This window comes from Urtica dioica, chromosome 11 (assembly GCF_054948205.1).
Source record: "Urtica dioica subsp. dioica isolate 48M chromosome 11, U.dioica_male_clone48M_v1_H2, whole genome shotgun sequence".
Taxonomy (NCBI): Eukaryota; Viridiplantae; Streptophyta; class Magnoliopsida; order Rosales; family Urticaceae; genus Urtica; species Urtica dioica.
In genome coordinates, this window is record NC_142766.1 from 9,276,359 (window position 1) to 9,300,117 (window position 23,759).

The following is a 23,759-nucleotide window of genomic DNA, read 5'->3' on the forward strand; positions in this document are numbered from 1 at the left end:
AAGAGAAATTTCATTTTCTAGACCTAGTAGTTATGAAAATATCTCAATTAGACCCACTAGATTAAAAATATCCAAAATTGGACTTTTGTACGAATTTCGGACGGAAATACCTTGCAAGACCATATAACCTCTTTTGACAAAAGTTCATTCACTATGGAAATCCGACCAAATCTGATAAAATTCGATGAAATCCGACCGAATCCGATGATGTTCATAAAAAATTTCCAGAATTTTTAAGAACTCTAAAACCTATTTTTTTGGTCCAAATCTCATTCAAATCAACCTAAAATCACTAATAAGCACTAAATCATGTATCATATCAATCCTACACTAATCAAACCATGAAAAAAAAATCTAACATTTTTTTGTCATTTTCAGTTATGGCACTTTGAGAGCTTGACAACCACCAACGCCGGAAGGAGACGGTCGATTTGGAAGGTGGGTCGGTCGGATTTTGATGGAGAAGGTCGGATTTTTCTTGTCTCGGTCGGATTTGGGTTTGTCCGGTCGGATTTGGGGAGAGAAAGAGAGAAAAAGTGAGAAATTGACAGTGAAAGAGATGAAGTATGAGAGAGAGAGGTTATATTTGAACTGATAGTATTTTTGTCCGAAATTGGTACAAAAGTCCAATTTTTGATATTTCTTAACTGGTGGGTCTAATTGAGATATTTTTTATTACTTTAGGGTCTAGAAAATGAAATTTCTCAATGAAAATGTGATAGAAATATAAGAAAACAAATCAAATTTATCTATCGTACTATTGTATTTGGAAGTTAGGGAAAATTAAGAGAAATGATATAAATAAGAGAAAAACATGTGTTACATTTATACATGCATAATAAAAGAGACTAGTTTTTTCAAGAAAAATAAAATTCAAATACACTAGATTCTCAATTGTTTCTCCCTTAGATTTTTCAGATTGATAAACAAAAATGCTACATGAAGAGCCCACTGTACCGACCACAATATGTTAGTCAAAGTTCTAGGCAAGGTTGTCTCTTATTACAGACGAATATACTAAAAAGAGATAATGAAATATTGTTTGACGGTGCGCTATGTAATAAGGAAGAGTTTGGCGAGTTCAAGATTGTGATTGAGAGAGTCTTTTTCCCATTCAATACTTTTGCCTTTTATAGTCGATGTTTTCTAAGGTTTGCGGATTAACTAGTCCCTAAATTTCTAGTTATTTCTTAATATTTAGCACGAAGTACATGTTCTGTGACGGTTCCTAAGTTTCAACTGCCGAGTCTTATTACTATACCGAATTCTTCTTATTTTTAGGTTCTACTCACTGTGTTGCGTCCGTATCTTAGTAACTTATAGAACGAGCATTTCTCTCGAATATTTTAGTCATCGAGCCTATATTTGCTCAGACCTTTGTGGCTGCTGATCATTTCGATCATATATTATACAATATATAATAACCCTTCAATTTCTACCATAATTTAGAAATGGGGAACATAATATTTATGCCTTTAGTGTATCCAAGGTACCTTTTTTTTTTGCTATGTGTTTGGCTCATGGACTCACCCGGTATTCTTACGATAAAATGAATTGACATTTTCACTTAAATCTCTTGGTGATAAAATCCGAGTATATGTTCATAAGTCGCGTTTTAGATTTCTATTATTAATTATAGATGTTGACCGACACAGCTGATAAGCGCGTTATAAACGTGTTTGTTTGTACTTTCGCAACTGAAAAGAAGTTAGTTTGAGAGCATTTTCATGTTGGAGTGTTTTTCTTAATTTTCAGAGTTTGGAAGTTCAAAATGACAAATAGAGCATCCGAGGACGACGGGGCAATCTCAAGGAGTTCAGAACATCTTTCGGATCTCAATTCCGACACCCGGAGCTCAAGATAGGTGGTTCAAGGTGAACCAAGCAATGCACAAACTTCCAGAGTCCTGTGCGTTTGCCCTGTGCGTTGGGTGTGCGGTGCACAGGCTGTCTAGAAGACCTGTGCGGTGCACAGGAAGGGGTGTGCGGTACAGAGGCCCCGATTCCAACTTATTTGTCACGCGTTTTAAGTGTAATCCAAGCCGTTTGATGCGATCCGACGACCCATATGAGCTCCGAAAAACCTAGGAAACCTACAAAAACACTTTAGTTTATTTAGAAACATATCTTTGCTTTTTCTTTAAGTTTGTTTTCTCATTCGGTCGCAAAATTCCCGGGAGAGAAGAAGCGTTCAGAGAGGATCATCGTCGCCACAATCTCGTGTTAACCATTCACAGTTTTTATCTCTATTCTCTGAATCTTTGGAATTCCCGTTTTTATTGATATAATTAAGTTTTTAGTCATGATTGCTTTATATTCATCTCCGTTTATTTTCCGTTCAATCATGTACTAAATTCATTAAGGGCTATGGTGTAGCGAGTTAGGAATATGGTTATGGATTCAATCATGTCAAATTAATATTCATATGTTCTATCATGTTTGTTTATTTTAATTCTGTGTGTAATGCTTGAATTCGATTAGCTACCGTGTTCATCATATTAGGATTGCTTAGTGCTCGGAAGAGATTAGGTTAGTCGTGCACAAGGATTAATTTACCGGGATACATTCCTAGGCTAGACATAGCTAGGCTGTTTCGGAGTCGTGTGAACGTTCTTGTTTTTAATGCTAGCCGTTATTTTTAGGGGTTGAGATCGAGAGAAGATATCCCGACATAGGTTTAGATTCTTAGATGTTCGAGAGAAATCTTAGATTACCATTATCGTGAGCGTGATTATCAAACATAAGAATGTGTGTTTTGTGCTTAATTCCCGAATCCAAACCATAGGAATAACTTGTGAAGCCATAGTTCTTGCTTTCTCATCATCGTAATCTATCGTTTTTTTAATTGTTTTTAATTTTCATTCGTTTTGACAATCATCAAATCATTGGGTTCAATTCGTGCTAGTAATCTTGTCAATTTAATTAAACATTTTCCTCGTGGGATCGACTCGTACTTACGAACTTTACTACTTGAGCGACTACGTGCTACTTGAACCATTGCCGGGGAAATTTTGTTTTAATTAAGATTAGATCAACTAGTTTACTATTTGAACTTCTTTTATTTCTTTTGTATTCATCTAGTTTTGTGTTCTCTTTTGCTTTTGTGAAGGTGCATGCGAAAGGACAGTGAATCAAGTCTTCTTCCAATCGACCCTGAAATCGAGAAAACCTACAAAAAGAATCGACGAGAAAAGAAGACGCAATCAACGATGGCAGAACCTGGACCCGAACAACCACTCATGGAATATGTGCAACCCACGGTCCAAGGGTATCGTTCGGCGATCAAGAATCCATCGGTTGAAGGGAATCGAAGATTCGAGATCAAATTGGGGATGATTAACATGGTTCAACAGAATCAATTCTCGGGAGCCCCCAATGAAGATCCGAATGAGCACATCGCAAATTTCAATGAATTATGTGATACTTTCCAGATCCATAATATCAGTACTGATGTCATTCGTCTTCGATTATTCCCTTTCTCTCTACGCGATCGAGCAAAGTCTTGGCTCAAGTCGCTACCTGCCGACTCCATTGAATCATGGGAAGACCTCTGTAATGTCTTCTTCGCTAAGTTCTTCCCGTTCGAGAAGACATCCCGACTATGAAACGAGATCCATAGTTTCGGACAATGGGAATGCGAATCTCTACACGAAGCATGGGCTCGCTTCAAAGAGATGCTGAGAAAGTGCCCACATCACGGAGTCACCCTTCCGATCCAGCTTCAGATATTCTACTACGGGTTGCTCTCATCCACAAAAACTTTGGTGAACACCGCGGCAGGAGGCACGGTTCTAACTAAGACACCCACAGAGTTCCAGGAACTCCTGAACGAGCTGGCACGAGGCAATGACCAATGCCCGGTGGAGAAACGAATCATGAAGCCACCCCCAGCATCCGCGAATGCCACGACATCCACACTTGATGTGAAAGCAATTAGAGCAATGACGGCTGAATTGGCGGAACTAAAGAAGCAGTTGAAGAAGATGCAAGCCACATCCCATGTGATGCACTCAGCACCAGAGCCATGCTTCTGGTGTAACGGCCCTCACTTCACCGACGACTGCCCGAACGCAAACGAGTGTCAAGCCGTGAATGTAAATTTCGTGGGGAACTACAATCGTCCAACGTTCCAGAACTCCAACAACTACTATACCGGAGCACGGAACAACCACCCAAACATCAACATCAACAGGGGTTCCTGAATCAAGGATCGCCCCGGGGGTTCCAAAATCAACAACAAGGGCAGCGGCAACACCAATAAGGGTTCTAGCCACAACAACAAAATCAGCCCGCTCCTAAGGATGAAATGAAGGAGATGTTCACAGCATTCATGTCCCGAACGCAGACGTATATGCAGAATCAAGATGCGGTGATGCGCAACCTCGAAGCACATATGGGACATATGGCTGCTTCATTCAACACAAGGCCCCAAGGTACACTTCCAAGCACCTCCGAAGTAAATCCAAGGGAGCATTGCAACACCATCTCACATCAATGCGCTGCAATCATCAAGGGCCCAAAGAAAGAAGAAGAAGAGACTGCCTCTGTCATCGAAGCTCCTAAGCTGCCATCGTCGATCCATACTTATGAGCCGCCAATTCCATTCCCGCAAAGGCTCACAGTGGCGCTTTCAGCCAAAAGTAGCACGCTTCTACAACAAGAGCTCCCGCCAAAGTTGAAGGACCCATGCCAATTCACGCTGCCGTGCACCATAGGAGATGTCTTCATCGACAACGCCTTGTGCGATCTAGGTTCGGGCATCAACCTCATGCCCATGACCGTATTCAACAAACTCGGGATGGGTGAATTAAAGTCCACGCGTACCACTCTCAAACTGGCAGATCGGACCATAAGGCACCCGAGCGGCTTTGTGGAAGACCTCATCGTCAAAGTCAGAGAATTTACTTTTCCGGCCGATTTTTACATCATCGACATGGACGAAAACCGCGAGATTCCCATACTCTTGGGAAGGGCTTTCTTAGCCACATGTGGTGCTCGCATCGACGTGCAAAAAGGCGAGTTGACGACGCACATGAAGAACGAGGAAGAGACATTTAGGATCGACAAAGCCCAAAAGCGCGAAAAGGAGACAGAAGAAGTCTATGTCCTTAAGACTATTGAAGTCCAGCCTCTGATGCCTCCGGCGCCTCCGTCACCTCCACCACCAACACGTGCTCCTCCGGACAAATCAACAAAAGGTAGAACAAGGGTGCAAAGCCAAATTCTACATTCAAGACATGGCGATGACACTGGCCAAAACCGTTCAAAGAGGTTTGGAGAAAAAAAGAGCGCATAAAAGAAGATCCACCGCCGCCTGAGCGCGACCGCAACGAGTAGGGGAGTTCGACCACCCCCGCAAGATAAGTTTTCTTCCCATTTGTGCTCATTAAACTACATTGGGGACAATGTAGATTTTAAGTTTGGGGGGGTTCTTGTTTTGTGGATTTGTATAAATTAGGATAATTTATTTGTTTTTGAGGTTTTTAGGTAGAAATTAGTGTGAATTGTCTCGATTGATTGTTATATTGCTTGCCGATGATATTGTAATGCCTTAGCTTTAGAGGTGAGTTTTGTTCACGAACTACTAGGTGATAAAGAATTTGTCGAGCTCTAGAGTTTTGATGCATATCTCGTCCCTTTAGGTAACCTTGGATAGTAACTTGACCGATCACTTGATTGAAAACACCCACAACACACTAGAACCTTCTCTAATTCCTAATCGAGGCGAAATAAATTACACACTAATCTAAGTCGAAATGAAGTAATCATTAGGATGAGCCACGTGGACCTAAAAAGCCGACCCGATCATGGATATCCATTAGAACCTTTTTTAGAAAAAGCCAAACACGACCCATCTCGTTATAAGTCACTAAGAAGACATTCCCACAAAAACCCGTTAAGCTAACTAGGACTTCATCGCTTATTCACCTCTATATGACTTGTTCGTAGAACGATCTTCCGAGTCACAAAAAAAATGTCAAAAGCTCGTTAAATACCGTCGTTGTTTTTATTTACGCACTATGTAAAAAAAAAAGAGAGAAAAAAAATGCAATGAAGAACGCTCATCTTTAGCGTTTTGTATATTATGTTTATTTGTTTTGATTTTGTTGACGGTGTTTAACGGAGTAGTTTTGACTTGGAGGAGAGTTTGAGTGAGTCTAAGGAGGTGATTAGTGACCCTAGTTAGCTTAGCCATGAGCCGTGAAAATATCCATATCTACCCGTGACCTAAGCCTAACATTACAAGCCTTAAAGACTTACCGATTGACTAGAAATTATGTATCGATTGCGGTCGTAACGCTACGAGATATCCCATCTCTGTTACAATTTTTTTGGAATCATAGAAAATTCAACATTCGCAACCCAAGATCGATACACTTTACAAGTTTGACCGTCACTTGAATAAGATATATAATAGAATCATGTATCCTTCTCTTTCTAATACATTTCAATTCACGTAATGCATACTCCCTTTGTATGAGCTTTAATCTTTTCCACTAGTTTGTTCAACCAAATAATTATTATCTCCACCTTTGGCATTTTTTCTCAAGTTTTTGATAAGTTTTTGTCTTTGGAAATATTTTACATTTTTCAATGTTGTTTTCTTCGTATATTTTAAGTCTAGGAAGTTTAATTTAATTTATCTAGTTTCTCGCTTTGGATATTGTTCTATTGGATAATTATTGTAGAAGTGAGATTAAATCCCCAACTAAATTGGCTTTGTTGGGCGCGTAAAATAGCTATGAGCCTCTTTCGAAGTAAGGCTGGCGTGCTCGTTCCGGGTTGGTAGAAAAGCCTTATTTGGGCGAAAGCAGGCCCAACAAGAAAGGAAGAATAACAAGTCAAATCTAGCACAGAAGCTCGGTCAAATCCAAAGCCGTGATCACAACCGCGAGAAGAGAGGATTACATGGAGCGAATAGAAGAATGGATGCAATAATGGCTACGGACACATCATCATCCCCGTCTTTTCGGATCTAGAAATTTAAATCTTTTTTATTTGTTTATAAATAGTATGTATCAAGAGAGATTTGTACGTTTCTCATTTTTTTTTATCTACCTTCAACACATAATACAATCTTTTTATTCTTTTCGCAAATTGCTTCTTTTCAATTCTTGTGCTTTATTTTATTTTGGAAAAATGGTATGAAATAGCCAATTTAAATTATGACTTTTGCAAAATAGCTATAGTTTCATTAGGTATAGCAAAATAACCAATTGAGAGTACTACGACTTTTAATCCTGCCTCGATTAATTTTAATCCAGCCTTCATAAAGCTTACATTCTGTCTTTATAGTTCGTAGGATTAAATTTAATCCAACCTAGATTAATCTTACTTTGACTAATTTTCTTATAGTTTACAAACTATGGCTATTTTGCAAAAGTTTAAGTTCTATTTGGCTATATAGCCGCTTGACCTTTTTATTTTTAGTTTTCAGTTCTTGAATCCAAACATCATCAACGTGAATTTGAGGCTCATTAATTACAATAGATCGATCTTCTCGTGACTGTTTTGATCTTGGTTTTTACGACTTCAACAATTTGGTGCCGCCTCTGGGTTATATTTTTATAACATTATCATTATCTAGTTTTGCAAACAAAGATAAACCTAGTTTTGAAATTATAACATTATCTAGTATATTTTTATATTTTGATAAAACAACACGGGGACAAATACGCCGAGCGGGGACATAAGTGTAACTTCGTTTGAAAATGTTGGCTCTCCTATCAAAATTTTGAATTCCAGACCTCAAACGTTCGAAAAGCTTTTGAAACCCATCTGGACCGTCCATCCAGACCACTCTCTACCATCCGATCTGGAATCTTCTCTCCCTTAACAGTCTCCTAAAGTCTGAATCAAACGCGCAAATTCAAATTCATTTCTCTCTCTCTCTCTCTCTCCTTACACCAATGCCGTTCATATCAGACGCCGCGAGCGCGATCAAGAGCCGATTCGGTTTCCACGACCGCGCCTCCGGCTTTGGCGACGCGCTCCCGGCGGTCAGGAGCTCTCCGAATCTCTCGAAGTCGGCGTCAGCGGAGAATCTCGCTCAGGCATCGGCCGTCCGAAGCATCCGAGGCTGCTTCGACGATGGTGACTGTTCTGCAGAAGCTGCGACTCTGCCGGCCCAGAGCTTCGAGCTCTGCGAAGATCCCGCTTTCTGGAAGGATCACAACGTCCAGGTATGGTTCGTTGTTGTATTGTTCGTTGTAATGCTGATCAAACAATGATAATATCTCAGTGATCTGTTTTCGAGCCTTGAGATATGGCTAAGATTTGGTGTTGGCTAAAATTGACGACAAAATCTCGCTTGGAATTTCTGAATTAGTCACTACGGGATTCCTGGGGCTTTGCAGTGGTCACTCCTTAAAGTTCCAGTTCTTTGTGTGGTTAAGCTTATATAATATTTATATCAAGATGATAAGGAAGATATGTTATTTCAGATTTTCGGAGCATAATTTTTCCTTTCATTATCGAGTTTGGTTTGAACAATTTTTATTTAGTATTGAGTACTCTGATTGCTATTTTTTAAGGGGGTTAAATTAGCAGATATGATGATATGATAGGATAAACCACACTACTTCAATAAGGCCGAGAGAGATTCACGTTTTCTGATATCCTTGTGTGTGGGGGAGAAATTGTTTTGGTTGTTTAACCATTTGAGCTAATTGATATCTTGCACGAACTGGGATGTAGGTCATAATTAGGATTCGTCCACTTAATAGCTCCGAGTTGTCTCTCCAAGGCTATGGAAAATGTGTTCGTCAGGAAAGCTGCCAGACAGTCACTTGGTTAGGACCTCCCGAGTCGCGTTTTACGTTCGATCATGTTGCAGATGAGAATGTTACCCAGGTAAGGTTTCAGCTGTATACTTTTCCCTTTAGTGGCGGCCGTTTTGAATACATCAGCAATTACAATAAATGTGGTTGGCGTGAAATACAGGAGAAACTATTTAAAGTGGCCGGAGTTCCCATGGTAGACAACTGCATGGGTGGCTACAATAGTTGCATGTTTGCTTATGGTCAAGTGAGTTTTCAACATTATCCTCGGTATATTATGGCTAGTAATGTGGACATAGTAATCAGCAGAATCCAAGCAATTTACTCTTTTTCTTAAACTGAATTTAGACTGGAAGTGGAAAGACTCACACCATGCTTGGAGACATCGAAGGAGGTACTCGAAGACACAGTGTTAACTGTGGGATGACTCCTAGAGTCTTTGAATATTTATTCTCAAGAGTTCAAAAGGTTTGTGGCTTTCATTTCATAGATAGGTCTACTGCATTATGTTACTAGTATCATTTTGCCGAAACTTATTTCTAATAGGAACATTTAGGCTATAAGTGTTTTCTAAAATGCGTACAATTATTAAACAAGGTTTCTTTATTTGCCGAGTTATTTCCTATGAAGGAAAATCTCTGTTGAGCTGGAGTTCTGGATTTTATATTCTGTCAGAATGAATTCCAAGGGAAGACAACTGAATTGAAACTATATGCAATCTTTAGCACTTCTCAACTCTAAAAATTAGGTGCTGGTATCTTTTGACCTGTATCATTTTGGATACATTGCTTTGTGTTGTTGTTTATAGAAGTAGTAACTGCTCACAGCATGCGCTTATCTATAAAATTCTTGCATGATTTTTCCTTACTAGCATAAACGTAGGAGAGATAGTTTTGTTATTGTTTACTTGGGTACGTGGAAGCATTTAGTTTTTACTTCTAATTAGCTATGACATTGCAATTACAGGATATAGTTGACACTGCTGCTTATATTATATTCTTAGAATTTTTTGTGGAACCCTTATCTTATGAGCAGGAAAAAGAATTGCGAAGAGAAGAAAAGATAAAATTTACTTGTAGATGTTCATTCCTGGAGATATACAATGAACAAATTCTTGATCTACTGGACCCCTCAGCTATCAACTTACAGGTATAGACCTTGACTAAAGAAAAAAATTATTTTTTCGTTTCTATGGAATACTGTGATTTTTATTTTACTTGGATTAAACCCTGAATTTTTTCTGTTGTTTCTAAAAAAAAACCTGAAGAATTTTATGTAAATACTACAGCTGAGAGAAGATGTCAAGAAAGGAGTTTATGTTGAAGGTCTCAAGGAAATAGAGGTTTCAAGTGCACGAGATGTAATGCAACAACTTATTGAAGTATGTACCTACACATATGTCGATAAAACTATTGTTAAAATTTTAGTTCATACTGTGAAGTTCCTACATCAACCAACACATTTCTTTTTCTTTCTTCTTTTGTTGTTTAAATTGTATCCTCCAGGGGGCTGCAAATAGAAAGGTGGCTGCCACGAATATGAATCGAGCTAGTAGCAGGTCACACAGTGTGTTTACGTGTGTAATCGAAAGCAAGGTGGTAGACACTGCGGTTTTATGGAATAGTTTTCTTTTATTTGTCCTTAACTTACTTTTCTTAATGTTTTATGGAATATTCTTTTCAGTGGGAATCTCAAGGTGTGACTCACCATCGATTTTCACGTCTTAATCTTGTTGATTTGGCTGGGTCTGAAAGGTATATGATGTATATGACTAGTTACTTTGCTATATATGTTTAAGAGGATCCATTTGATTTAGAGGAACATATGTAAGTATTTTATGTATGTTTTTTTTAAACAAGAGGAGAGAGGTGTGCAAAGAGCAGTGGTTGTATAAAATTATCATGGTTTCACTTTTATCTAGATAGCTAAAAAGAACTGAAAATTTACTATATTGTGAATTATAAGGCTGAAGCTTGGTCATAGGAAAGGTCTGCCGTAACCATAAGTAAATTATTGTCCAAGTATTCTGAAAAACAAACTAGCTGCATCTCCATTGACCTTACATATAAGTTATATTATAGTTGTACATAACGACTGAGCTCTAATTTCGTGTTTGCTCGATATTTGTTGACCATAGGCAGAAGAGTTCTGGTGCTGAGGGTGAACGTCTGAAGGAAGCCACTAATATTAACAAGTCCCTTTCAACATTAGGGTACGTACTTTGTTTGATCTATATCTTTTTGAAATTTTTTAAGTGACCGTATCTCATTGTTGATAATCTCTCGCATTTGCAGGCTTGTGATTATGAACCTGATAAATGTATCAAATGGGAAATCACTCCATGTACCTTACCGTGACTCCAAACTCACATTTTTGCTTCAGGTAGTTCTCGACATTATTTGAAATAAGTAATGCCTATTTTTGTAATATATATGTGTTGTAAGTCGAAAGCGCAACTATGATTCATTATTTGCGTGTTGCAATGTAATTTGGAATTTCTAGATTGTAGCATTCCTAAACTCGCTGGGGGAATGATTAAACATATTTCTATTAATATTCTGGGTGTGGGATTTTTTTTTCCCTTCGAAAATGTATGATACATTCGATTGCTTTGCAGGATTCTTTAGGCGGAAATTCAAAAACAATTATAATTTCAAACATCAGTCCTTCTACCAGGTAATAAACTGTTATTTTTATAATATATTTCTTACTTTTATTATTATAAAAAAATTACTCTTACTTTCCATGTATCTGTTCTGAACTCTGCACTGAATAAGTTTGCAACATTAGAATAGTGAAGTTGTATTTTATAAATGTCCGATTGTATCTTGCCTCTGTATATCTCTTGTTCAATTTTAATCGAACTTAAGTTTTCCTTCTAATTTTTTTTTAATCTTTCTGGGTGTTTTGTTTATTTATTCCAGTTGTTCATTGGAGACGCTAAGCACTTTGAAGTTTGCTCAACGTGCAAAATTTATCAAGAATAATGTATGCTACTTATGCAGTCTGTTATTATTTTAAATTAAGTTTTCCTTTAAGGCTTCATGTCTTTTGTTATCATACGTCACTATGCCATTTGAACGCTAGCATCTTATCTTTCTGTAGGCAATGATAAATGAGGACGCGTCTGGAGATGTCATTGCCATGCGGATACAAATTCAACAGCTCAAGGTGTTTTGTCTATAATTTACATTTTCTTAAACCATCTCATAAATTCCAGTTTTGTGCTTATCTGCAAGGGTATGCACTCAATATGGCAGTTAAATATTAAATTAGAAAATATACATTTGGATTCATGTTTTGCTTCGTTGCTCGCCTGGTTAACCTCAAATTCTAAAATTATGATATCTCTATTCTACTACTCTCACATTCACTGGTATTTGCTACATATACAGTCCTTCTATTCACAGTATCTGACTAGAGACTGTCTAATGGATTTGGTCCCAAGTTTCTTGTTGATGAATCTTTACTGTTTGTTAATCGGTTTATTTTTTTCTTTGTACAGAGAGAAGTATCTCGCTTGCAAGGATTAGCCAGTGGACCACCTGAAAGCTCTGATAACGACGCATTGGCAGTAACGTTTCCAGGATCTCCTGGATCCTTCCAATGGGAAGGAGCCAATAATGGATTACTCAGTCCCCTTACTACTGGGAAAAGGATGCCCCAGGTACACCGCAATTTTACACGGGATTAGAACTGATTATGGTTCTATAGTTTTGATTAATAATTTGGTGTCATGTTTTCTCAGAAAAAAGGGTATGAAGTTGATCTTGTCGGGGCTTTTAGGAGGGAAAAGGATAAAGAGATTGCACTACAGGCATTAGCTGCTGAGAATCAAGCAGCTATGCAGCTGGTATGTGTTGGTTTTCGTAATTTCGGTCTCTCCTCTGTAATGTAGTTTACTTACTTGGTTTCTTAGCTGACTGTGTATAAATTTATCGAAAAAGCTATGGAGTAACTATACATTCTTCTTAATTTATTTCAAAATAAACTTCGCAGTGCTATTTTATAAGTTGATTTATAATTTTTGATTTATTTTTTTCTGAGCAGGGTAAGCAAAGAGAGGATGAAATACAGGGTCTTCGAATGAGGTTACGGTTTCGAGAAGCGGCAATAAAGAGGCTGGAAGCTGTTGTCTCTGGAAAGATCTCGGCAGAGACTCACTTGCTGAAAGAAAAGGAAGAGTACTTGAAGGAGATTGATGTCCTTCAGACACAGGTCAAACGGAACCAAGAAGTAACAAAATTTGCTATGGAAAATCTTAGGCTAAAGGAAGAAATCAGAAGGCAAGGCTTCTTTATCATACTTAGTTCTATTCGTGCATTAATTTAGTGGTTTTCTTTCTTTTTGGCCATTTCTGCATAACATTAATTAAAATATCCTCTTCATGATCTTAAAGAAATTCGAGTATGAAGATTTGCTAATCTGAGGTACAAATTTTAACCAATGTATATTTTCACATAGTGAGTCTTTTTCTGAAAAAACAAAACAAATGTGTACGTCTATGATCCTCATCGTGTGTGCACCCGCATAACCAATGTATATTTTCACATAGCGTGTCTTTTTCTATGATCTTCATCGTGTGTGCACCTGCATAATAGAATTACCAAAGTATATTTTCACATAGCGTGTGTGTCTTTTTCTATGATCTTCATCGTGTGTGCACCTGCATAATAGAATTTGATGTATTTTCGCAAATAATTAGATTCCTTTGTTTAACAAATTTTGTAATTAATGCTTGTTAATTCTCAACTTTTACGAGCAAATGACTTAAGAATTTTTAATATATGGGGAAGTCCAAATTGTTAGGTCTCCTTTTAGTCAGAGCGTGTCCTAAATTTGATTTTCAAATACAAAATAAGTGTGCTTCTACTCTGAAAAGCATAACAAATTTTTTGTATTAATAGAGGCCCAAAAGCTTAGGTTTCAGCAATGATTATCTGGCACTTAGTTTATTTTTACATGCGTAACATTATCTCTTTCTCCCCTTTTATAATCTTCTGCAATGTTTTTTTACAGAAATCCAAATTAGGTCTCCATTCAGTCAGAGCAATGATGTCTTAAATATGATTTTTCAAAAATAAAATAAGTGTCATTACAGTTTTTTTTTTTTTTTTTTTTTTTTTTTTTTTTTTTTTTTGTATTAATAGAGGCTCCAAAAGCTTAGGTTTCAGCAATGATCATCTGGCTCTCAGTTTATTTTTACTTGCGTAACATTATCTGTTTCTCCCATTTTATAATCTTCTGCAATGTTATTTACAGGCTAAAGTCATTTTATGAAGAAGGTGAACGTGAAATGATGAGTGAGCAGCTCACAGTTTTGCAGAACAAGGTAAAAAATTCATCAATATGGAATGAATTGTGCATAACCTTTATAATGTTCTTCTCGTTTAACGATTGTAATGGAGTGTTATTGTGCAGCTGCTAGAAGCTCTTGATTGGAAGCTTATGCATGAAGCCGAATCCAAGGTTCGCATTTGATGACAGCGGGTCAATTTTACGATAAATTTAATTGATTTTATTTTTGCTCTTATGTTTCAGAAAGTAAAATCACAGGCATCTCGCAACTTTCTTCTCAAGATTTACTCTCTGTTTTAAATTAGGGAATCTAAGAAGTTGCTTTGAAAATACTAGAGTAATGGCCTCGTGGATTTTAGTCGGGTCCAACCCGGACACCACGGTTATCCAAAAAATACTATCACTGTCATCTTTAGCAAATTTTTATTGCTGAAGGAGTTTGATTAGTATCGTTATGTTCATAAATCTACAGAGTTGTAGTAGTCTTAATGAAGTTATATATTTTTTTTTGGAGCAGAAGTCCCAATTTCCCTGGCAGATATCGAACAGTGAGGAAACGGAATTTTTTCGCGTGCAGGTAAGTTGATAAATAAGCTACTTTGTGATTCTTCTGTTTAACAAGTTACAAATAAAACATGACATTTTTTTTTCAGGCCATTCAGTACCAAGCAGAATTGGACACACTCAGAAATAAACTAGAAAACTGCCTTGAAGAGAAAAATAACTTGGAAAGGTTGAGTTACTTTATAGTATGGTTGTTCGTATACCCCAAACATGACCACTACAAATTATTTCAATTATCCTCTAGTCAAGAATAAATTCTGAATGATTCAATGCAATATTTCAGGTTTGCTAATGATCTAGTGACCAAACTTGAAGATGAGAGAACTTTGCTAGACAAGAAAGCGAGAACACAGCAAGTTGAGCTTCAGCCACTGTCAGCGGAAGCGCCCGTTTTGAACCTCAGTGACCAAATGGAGTTGAAAACAATGGTCGACACCATTGCCGCGGCAAGTCAAAGAGAAGCAGAGGCGCACGAGACAGCGATTGTGCTGTCTAGAGAGAACGATGAACTGCGCACGAAGCTCAAGGTATTGATAGAAGATAACAACAAACTCATCGAACTGTACGAGAGCGCTTCTGCAGAATGCAACAACAGAGTAGCCGAAGAACCCAAGAATTGCTGCGTTGTAGGATTCAGTGAAGAAAAAGAGCCCGAGGTGAATAAAGTTGAGAACTTGGAACACCAGCTTGCAGAAATGCACGAAGAGAATGAGAAACTTCTGGGTCTTTATGAAAGAGCAATGCAGGAGAGGGACGAGCTTAAGCGAATGCTTTCTTCGAGTGGAGAGAAGAAGGCATGTGATTCTAAGATAGGCTTTGACTGTGTGGAGAAAGTCGTTGAAGTCGATGGAAATGACGATTTGGCTTCGGAACATATCGTAATGCAAGGCTGCAAGGAAGTAGAAGATATGGCAGACGAAAATGATTCCTCCTTAGCTACCACAATGCAGGTTGAAAACACCATCGATTCCCATCGACAAGACTTGGGAAATGTGGCTGACATGGGAACTTTGTCCATGGAAATCGTAGAGATCGATGATTGTGGACAACAAGACTCGGGAAATCTGATTGATGTCGGAACTTCGCCGATGAAAGTTGAGTCACCCTATTGTATATCTGCTAAGGTCTCGGAGGATCTAAGTTCAGCTAGAATGAAGTTGGAGATGGCAGACAAGGGAATTGTGGACTCAGTCCAAGCCATTGCAGTGTTTAGTTCACTAGAAAGATTAGCTGTTGAGATGGGCAAACTGTTGAGAGAAACTGAAGTGACGGAAGGCGATCTTCAGAAGAAACAGAAACTTCATGACTGCCTCAAACTCCGCTCTTCAGAAATTCAGGAGAGACGGGTATTAGCTAAAAAGAAGATATCGGCTCTACAGTACTCTTTATCAAGCTTCTCCTCCTCGGTAGCTTACTTTGAGCAACGAGAATCTCGAGCAGCCTTGAGGGTGAACGCTTCGACAGTGTATCTGGGAGAAAAGAAAAAGGAGTTGGCCGGCCTAGAGGTGAAGAGTCAAGAAATCCAGGCTTCTCTTGCCAAGATTCTACAATCGGAATCTGAGTCGGCCGACAAACTCTCTCGCTTGGTTTCAAAGCTGGAAGAAGAAAACAGAAAACAAGAAAACGAGAAGGTCCTTTTCGCGATAGACAACATAGAGAAAACTGACCCGTCGCAGAAAAACTGGAGTCTCGGGGGAAGCAAAGCCACCGATCTTCTCAAGTCGGAGGAAGAAAAAACCCAGCTTCAGTTGGAGGTAAAGCAATCTCGTGAGAGGCTCGGTTTGGTGAGAAGAGAACACGAAGGGCTGAAAAGGAAGTCAGAAAAGCTAGATAACGCGATCAGAGCTGTCAAAACAGAGGTAGAGAAAGCTTCGAAGTCCTTTGAAGATCTAGAGCTCGCATTTAGGAGCGTACAACAAGAGAAGAGCACGCTTTTGGAGATGACGGACGACGGCTTTTCGGAGATTGAAAGTGCGATTGCTGACTATTATGAACATACGTTTGAAGCGGAATTCAAAGAGGCTGAGATGAGAGAATTGGAGGGAGATTTGCGAGCCGGGATAAGAGTACTAGAAGACGTGCAAAGAACCAAGGTCGTGGTAACGGGGAAGGCATTACAGATACTCGATTCATGCCCCGATCGTTCGGGTTTCGTGTCGGAAAAGATGGAAGAAGAGCTTCAGTGTGTGAGAGCGTCTCTCGTGGAAGCAAAGCTATTATTGCTTGTAGGAGGGGAGTGAATATTTTGAACCGTTGAATCATTTTGAAGTTTGTTTTCCACAAGTTGTAATTGTGTTGTTACATTTGTGTAATTAACAATTTATTTTTCTTTGCTGGTTTTTAAATGTGGAAATGCCAACCGTGCTAGTTGCGCATTTTCCACGGTGTAACATGGATTCGATAGAGTGGAGTCGTCATTGCTTATAAATGATTTTATCGACTTAAATCTCATTACGGTTATTTCCTCCGTACCAGAGGGAAATTCTATAGTGATATATAACATATATTATATGTATATAATTTTTTTTTTTTGACAAACATATACAATATTTAATAAGCGCAAATGTGCATTTTAGTCTAGGTCGTGACAGTCGTACTCTTAAAAGTAGGGGTGTAATCGGATTGGGTTAGTCGGTTTTTTCAGGTGTTATTAACCCGAACCGTTATAATTAATTTTTTAGTTTTAAAACCCAAATCAACCCAATTGAAAGGTAAAGTCAAACCAAACCAAGCCAAAAATAATCGAATCGGTTTGGATTGGTTTTTTCGGATTATAATTCTCGACAAATGACTTCATTATAACTTAAATGGAAATCATGTATGTATATTATATTTAATAAGTTATGTCGAATAAAATCAAAATTTTACTTATCTTTAAAAAATTTACATAATTAATACCATCGGGTTGGTTTGGTTCAACCCAATCTCACAACTATAAAAAAACCAAACCAACTTGAAACAATTGCGGTTTGGGTTGGTTACAACCCAAACTTCATCGGATTTTAATGGGGCGGTTTATAAAAGAGTGCGGTTTGGTTTGGATGATCGGGTTGTTCGGTTTGACGGTTTTCATGAACACCTCTACTTAAAAGACTAAACATCACAACAAAATTATGTTTTTTCTACATTTGAATTAATTGTGCGACAAATCACACTACGTACGGTTAAGTAGTAAATATTGGTTGAGTGTTGAATTTACATGGACTAGATTTGTTGCTCCTGAATTTGTTAAGAGAGAGATACGACTTCATCTCGCCTACGAAAACTAATCTTAATTAAATTATCCTTGTCTCCTCTTCCTCCGTTCCTAATCAAATACACAAAAAATAACCGTTAATGTCCCCGATATCAGTAGCGATTCTAATTCATTTTTTTTTTAAATTATTATCCCTTTTTCCCTTATCTTTTTTAACAATTAAAAGCACGAAGAATGCCCAAACTTGCTTGGGCCAAGTGGTAACACCACTTTAAAGCTGAAATTTTGGTTAATTTCGATTAACCATTAGCTGAAATCTACGGTCAATAATTAATTGTTAACCTAAATTTTTTTTTTGTCAAATTAATTGAAGTTAACGTATTTAACCGTGTAAAGTGGGAGACTCATATACGGTTGTTTTTTTGTTTTTCTTTTCCCCAAAACTTGTCAGTTATCATAAAGGTTTTGACTTTAAAATATCATATAAAATATCATAGCAATGAATGCTATTGTTGACTGAATAAGAATAAGATGAATGTATAATATGGCAAACAATAAACGTTTTTACACTGACACTAGAAAACAAAAACAAAAGTTGCACATGACCTTAAATTGACCAATTAAAAAAAAGCTTTAGATTTGTTAGACTCTGACTAAAGTTGCAAATGACTTTCAAATAGTGGTACATATTTGTTAAAAATTGCAAATGACTTCTTAAATTTATACTGAAATTTCACTTAAAAAAAGTTGCACACTAACACTTCAAAAAAAAAAAAATTAAACAATTAAAACATGGACATGAAAACATCAACATTTAGTATAGTTCTAGAAATCAAAATACAATTAAACACAATCACAATCTTCTTCAAAATTATTCGTTGAGACCCCAATCGTTGAATGCTTCAATAAAATCTTCGTGATCTTGCGATAGCTCAGACGACATCTTTAGCTTGACACGTTCCCAATCCTTGACGCACGTAAGAATCTTCACTAATTTTGGCCTAAGTTGCGCACGTCGGTCATCCATAATTCTTCCGGCGACGCTAAAAGCGGCTTCGGACGAGAAGCTAGACACCGGTACGGTGAGTACATCTCGGGCAAAGATGGATAAGATCGGAAATTGTGTTTGATGCGTCTTCCACCAATTGAGCAAGTCGAGGTTGGCTCGTTGAATGTCAATGAATTGCGCGTTGATGTACAGATTCAATTCGTTAGTATCGGTGGGAGTAGTTGGTGACGTAGAGGTTGTGGACGAAGATGCCTCAGCTCGGTAACGGTTGAAATCGGTCCAACTCTTCCCCGCCGGTGAATTTGAGAAGTTTGGTATCTTTTGTACCGGTCCTCCATACTTGTTTTCGTAATAACTGTAACATTGAACAATACTCTCCCAGACACCATCATAACTAGAATTATAATCAAATCCTATATTATTGCTAAGCATTTGAAACCATAATTTAAGACCTCTAAATCTAATGCGTGGATCTAAAATGAATGCATAACAATATAAGTTTGGCATGATATTTTTTCCATATCTCCTTCATTTTTGCGACGACGGGGCCTAACAGCTCATCTACTTCGTATTTTTTGAAAATGACACTCCTCTCGTACAGTTTGTGTATGGCGAAGGGAGACGTAGGGTGTTCGTAAGCGGAGAGGTAGTTTGTGGCATCAAAAAATCCTTTTAAAAATTCACAAATGGCCTTAGCCACATCCCAATCATCGTTTGTGATCACTTGAAGTCCGATCTCAGCATGATAAAACGAAGTGAAAAAATCTTTGTATGGAATGACTCTTTCCAACATCACATACGTCGAGTTCCATCAGACGGACATGTCTTGCGCAATGATGCGTGGCTTGACACCACAACCTCTGCAATATGCCTTCCATCGGTCACATCATGTGTTTGGGTTGTTCATTTCCGCCATGGCTTTTCGGATACGTGAAATGTGCGGCTTGAGAAGGGCAAGACCGGCTTGAACCATCAAGTTGATAATATGAGTCGCACATCTTTGGTGGAGAATTACTCCTCCGGCATGGTTCCCAAGATGATTCTTCAACTCCATTATTTCCGTGGTGTTGGCCGAGACATTGTCCGTCGTAATAGCAACAATACAGTTCACGAGACCCCACTCTTCCAATACCTCGTTGATGCGATCGCTAATATTTTTTTCCGGTATGGCGCATGTTCATATGCTCAAATCCTATAATTTTTTTTATGCAAATACCAATCTCTATCGACATAATGAATGACAACACTCAAATAATCATTTTGTTAGATGAGTTCCAAATATCACTAGTGCATGCAATGTTGTTTTCGGGCATACTAGCTAATGTTGCTATATATATTTTCCTATTATGTTCATATAAATTCATTAAATCTAAAGTAGCCGTAGGACGAGACACGGGTTTGTAATTAGCATTGAAACCGTCTCTAACCATTTGTACAAAGTGGGAGTTAGAGCTTATCCCTAGTGGTTGATCGGTAGATGCAATAAATTTAGCTATAGCTCGTCTACCCTTTGCTTCATCATATGAAATTGTACTTACTTGATCGATTGACTCTCCTCGCTTCTCATGTGAATTGATATGGTAGCGTAATGACGACGTGCCTCCACCGGAGTAAGCAAGGGTATGCGTACAAATTTTGCACTTCACTTCATGGACATACGAAGAACCATCGGGGTACGTCGTGATAACCTTCTCAAAGACTTCCCAAACATCGGACTGTTGGCTTCCGCTAATTTTACCCTTTTTACGGCGAGAACTTGTTGGAGCGATGGTGTCGATTTGATGAGATCCCGTTGAAGAGGGTGGTGTGGGTTGTTCTTGAAGTTGTTGTTGATCTCAATAGTCTATGAAAGCAGGACTTGAATTTGCATTAGAACACTCCTCATGGGATACACAATCTGACATGACATGCGCCATCGGATATGCCAAATATTCCATGGCTTCTTCTTTTCTCTTGTTGAAAATGGAATTGTATATCAAGAGGTAGGAAAGAGTTCCATTATCTATCATTAGCAACTAAAAGAAGAAGAGTTTTCTTTGCTAACTTAGGAGCCACTACATTACATTTAAGGTGAAACGTAATATCAAAGAGACAAGGGAAAATGACACATACACTTTGTGATTTAGTGAAATGTCGAGTTTAACTTTTGATTTTCAAAAAATGTCGAATTCATACACTCTGTTTAACTAAAACGATGAAATTATATCATGAAATAGACAACAGTTCCACAAATATTTTTTTTATTGACGTTGATTATAATATTTATACGTAAACACCAATTATCTTTATTCATTGGCGCCATATAACTAAAAACTAAACAACAGTCTCTTAATCGTGAATAACACATAAAGAAGCAAAGGGGTAGAAGTCAACAGTTGATAGTCATCAAATCACAGATTCGAATAGAGAATCCATGATTCAGAGTTGCAATTCGAACACGGAATGAAGTCATTTCTTGGGAGATATGAATTTTATTATTTAATTTCAATTTAAAGCTATTTTTATTTCAAAATTTGGAATTTTGAAGTTAGGGTACTAGTTTGGATTTGATTCGATTTTTCTTATATAAGAGTTAATATTAGTAAAATGGAGATTTGTGACACTGTTATCTATTTCAGGGTATAATTTTGTTATTTTAGTTAAACAAATGGTATGAACTCGACATTTCACTAAAACACATGATATATATGTGATATTTTCCCAAGAAACAAAGATCTTTCACAAGAGTTATAATTTTTTGCAAGGTCAATTTTTATATTTGGGATATTTTTCTTCTTGATGAGATTTACCGTCACCTTAAACTTTTCATAATAACTATGGCTTTCAACACTAAAGACAAAACTATTAGAATAACATATTTATATTAGGGTATTTTAGTCTTAGCCTATTATTTGTATTTGTCTATTTATTTTTCTCTCTTGTATCTTTTCATGATTACTTTTGCGTTTTGAAACCCTAGCCTCTTTTTGGCTATCTCCCTCTCCCAAATTTCTCTTCTTCTTCTCTTTGTAATTTTCACATGGTATCAGAGCACAGATTTGTCACCTTCGAATCGGTTGCTTTAGGATTAGAAGTTTCGGTCTTCAAGCCCTTTTTATTACGAATTTGACTTTGTGTTTCGGCTCCGATTTTGGGGGTTTTGCATTGTTTGGGGAGGATTTTTCACACTGAATTGATCATCACCGTGGTACATACTCTGGTTCACTATCTCTATCGAATTTTGCATCGTTTATGGATTTGGGGATCTGGTTGTTGATTTTCGCTTTGCTTCTTCCATATGGCTGGTGTTAAAGATAATTTGTGTCAGGCTATCACTGTGGAATTGACTAGACATAATTATTCTTATTGGAGTTATGTCATGCAAAATTTCTTGAAAGGAATTCGTATGTGCTATGATTCTGGAACCTACACAAAGTCGACGAATGAGAAGGACGAGGGCTTTGCTGAACAATTGGATATTTTGGATTCTTCTAATTCCAAAATTATTACTTGGTCAACAACTCGGTTCATCAATTGGTCGGTGTTCAATTGGCAAAATACGAGACGACTAAGGAGGTTTAGAGGCATTTGGAAAGGCTGTACACATAGTCTAACTTTGAAAAGCAATGTCAGTTGGAGATCAACATTCGGCTCTTAAACAAAACAATATGAGTGTTCGGGAGTTTAATTCTGCTATGTATAGCCTTTGTGATCAGCTTGCTTTGATCGAGACGACATTATTATGAGCATTTCAGCTTACATTGCTCGACGGGAGGTGCAACGTCTTGTTAAGCTTTTATGGCTCTTCGAGATGAGTTTGAAGGTCTTAGTGACACAATTCTACATCACACTCATCCTTAGTAAGGTCTCGGATCTATCTGCACCCTTAAAATTTCATTCTTTGATGTTTACCATATTCCAAATCTTACTTTGAATCTTGCCTCAGTTGATCAATTATGTGATTCTGGTTTCTTAGTTTTGTTTTCTCGTTCTGATTGTTATGTGTAGCATCCTCGATCCTAAAAGCTGATTGGGACAGGCCATAGGCAAGGGGATTTTACATCTTAGATGAGCTGAGAGTTCATGACGTTGCAACTTCTAGTGTTGACTTGTCTGTTGGAATAGATCTAGGATTAAGAATACTTTATCGCTTCTTGTAAGTGGCGGAAAATTAAAAAAATTCTTTAAAACATGTAAAACGATTCTACTACCTAGACAAAGTGCATGAACATGTAATCTAAAATAAAACTATAATGCGTTTTCACTCGGTACCAAACTCGCTTGAAGCTTGAGCGTTGAGCAGCTTGTGGATTGGTTGAATCGCTCGTCTCCCCACTTAGTTTGTCTCCTTCGTGTCTTCTTGAATCTGAGCAACCACAATAGTTTCTACCACTAGAGTCTTCGAGCTTGGAAATGATTTAGTGTGTGGGCACTATTAAACACAATGACCTAAGAACTAGTCTTAGAGCCAAACAACTAATACAAAATGCTAGGTCTAATGAGTACCTAGGTGCCAAAACAAAAGAGCGAGAAGAAAAGAGGGAGATAGGAGTACACGGCCAAAATAGAGAAACAAAGGCACACACAAACTTGTTTCAACATTGTGAATGTGGTGTGGTATTTATAGGAGAAGGTATTGCCTTGAATCAATTCAATCCAAAAGATACAATTATCTCTTTTCTATTACGACTGAATATCACATATTCATGAGCACAATATTGTTTCCCATTCCTATCATAGTAATACCAAGGCTGAAAATTACTTTCCCTTTCTTGTTTTGGGCGTGTAACATATAGCCATGTGCTATAAATTTGTTTTCTCTTTTCCTTTTTTGGCAAGTATCTTCATACATCAATGCATAAAATAACTTCCCTCTTTCTTTATTTGATGATGGCCACGAGATTTAACATCTAGAACATGCTTCTAAATGTTTC

General features: G+C 37.7%; 1 protein-coding gene and 1 non-coding gene across 2 annotated transcripts; one reads left to right on the forward strand and one right to left on the reverse strand.

Annotated features, from left to right (window-relative positions):
• Positions 1–3,597: 3,597 nt before the first annotated feature.
• Positions 3,598–3,702, reverse strand: LOC149381066 (small nucleolar RNA R71). The gene has a single exon (XR_016294004.1). It is a non-coding gene; the product is annotated as a small nucleolar RNA R71 (small nucleolar RNA).
• A 4,176-nt stretch (positions 3,703–7,878) lies between these two features.
• On the forward strand, positions 7,879–17,081 carry LOC149381067 (P-loop containing nucleoside triphosphate hydrolases superfamily protein). Its single transcript, XM_089630266.1, has 21 exons — positions 7,879–8,182; positions 8,697–8,852; positions 8,943–9,026; positions 9,128–9,247; positions 9,815–9,928; positions 10,068–10,160; positions 10,285–10,374; positions 10,463–10,533; positions 10,917–10,991; positions 11,074–11,161; positions 11,397–11,455; positions 11,704–11,767; positions 11,885–11,950; positions 12,285–12,446; positions 12,528–12,632; positions 12,830–13,065; positions 14,042–14,111; positions 14,201–14,248; positions 14,595–14,654; positions 14,731–14,810; positions 14,925–17,081. The coding sequence occupies exons 1-21, from the start codon at positions 7,910–7,912 to the stop codon at positions 16,879–16,881; spliced, it is 4,071 nt and encodes a 1,356-aa protein (XP_089486392.1). The 5' UTR covers positions 7,879–7,909; the 3' UTR covers positions 16,882–17,081.
• Positions 17,082–23,759: the final 6,678 nt, after the last annotated feature.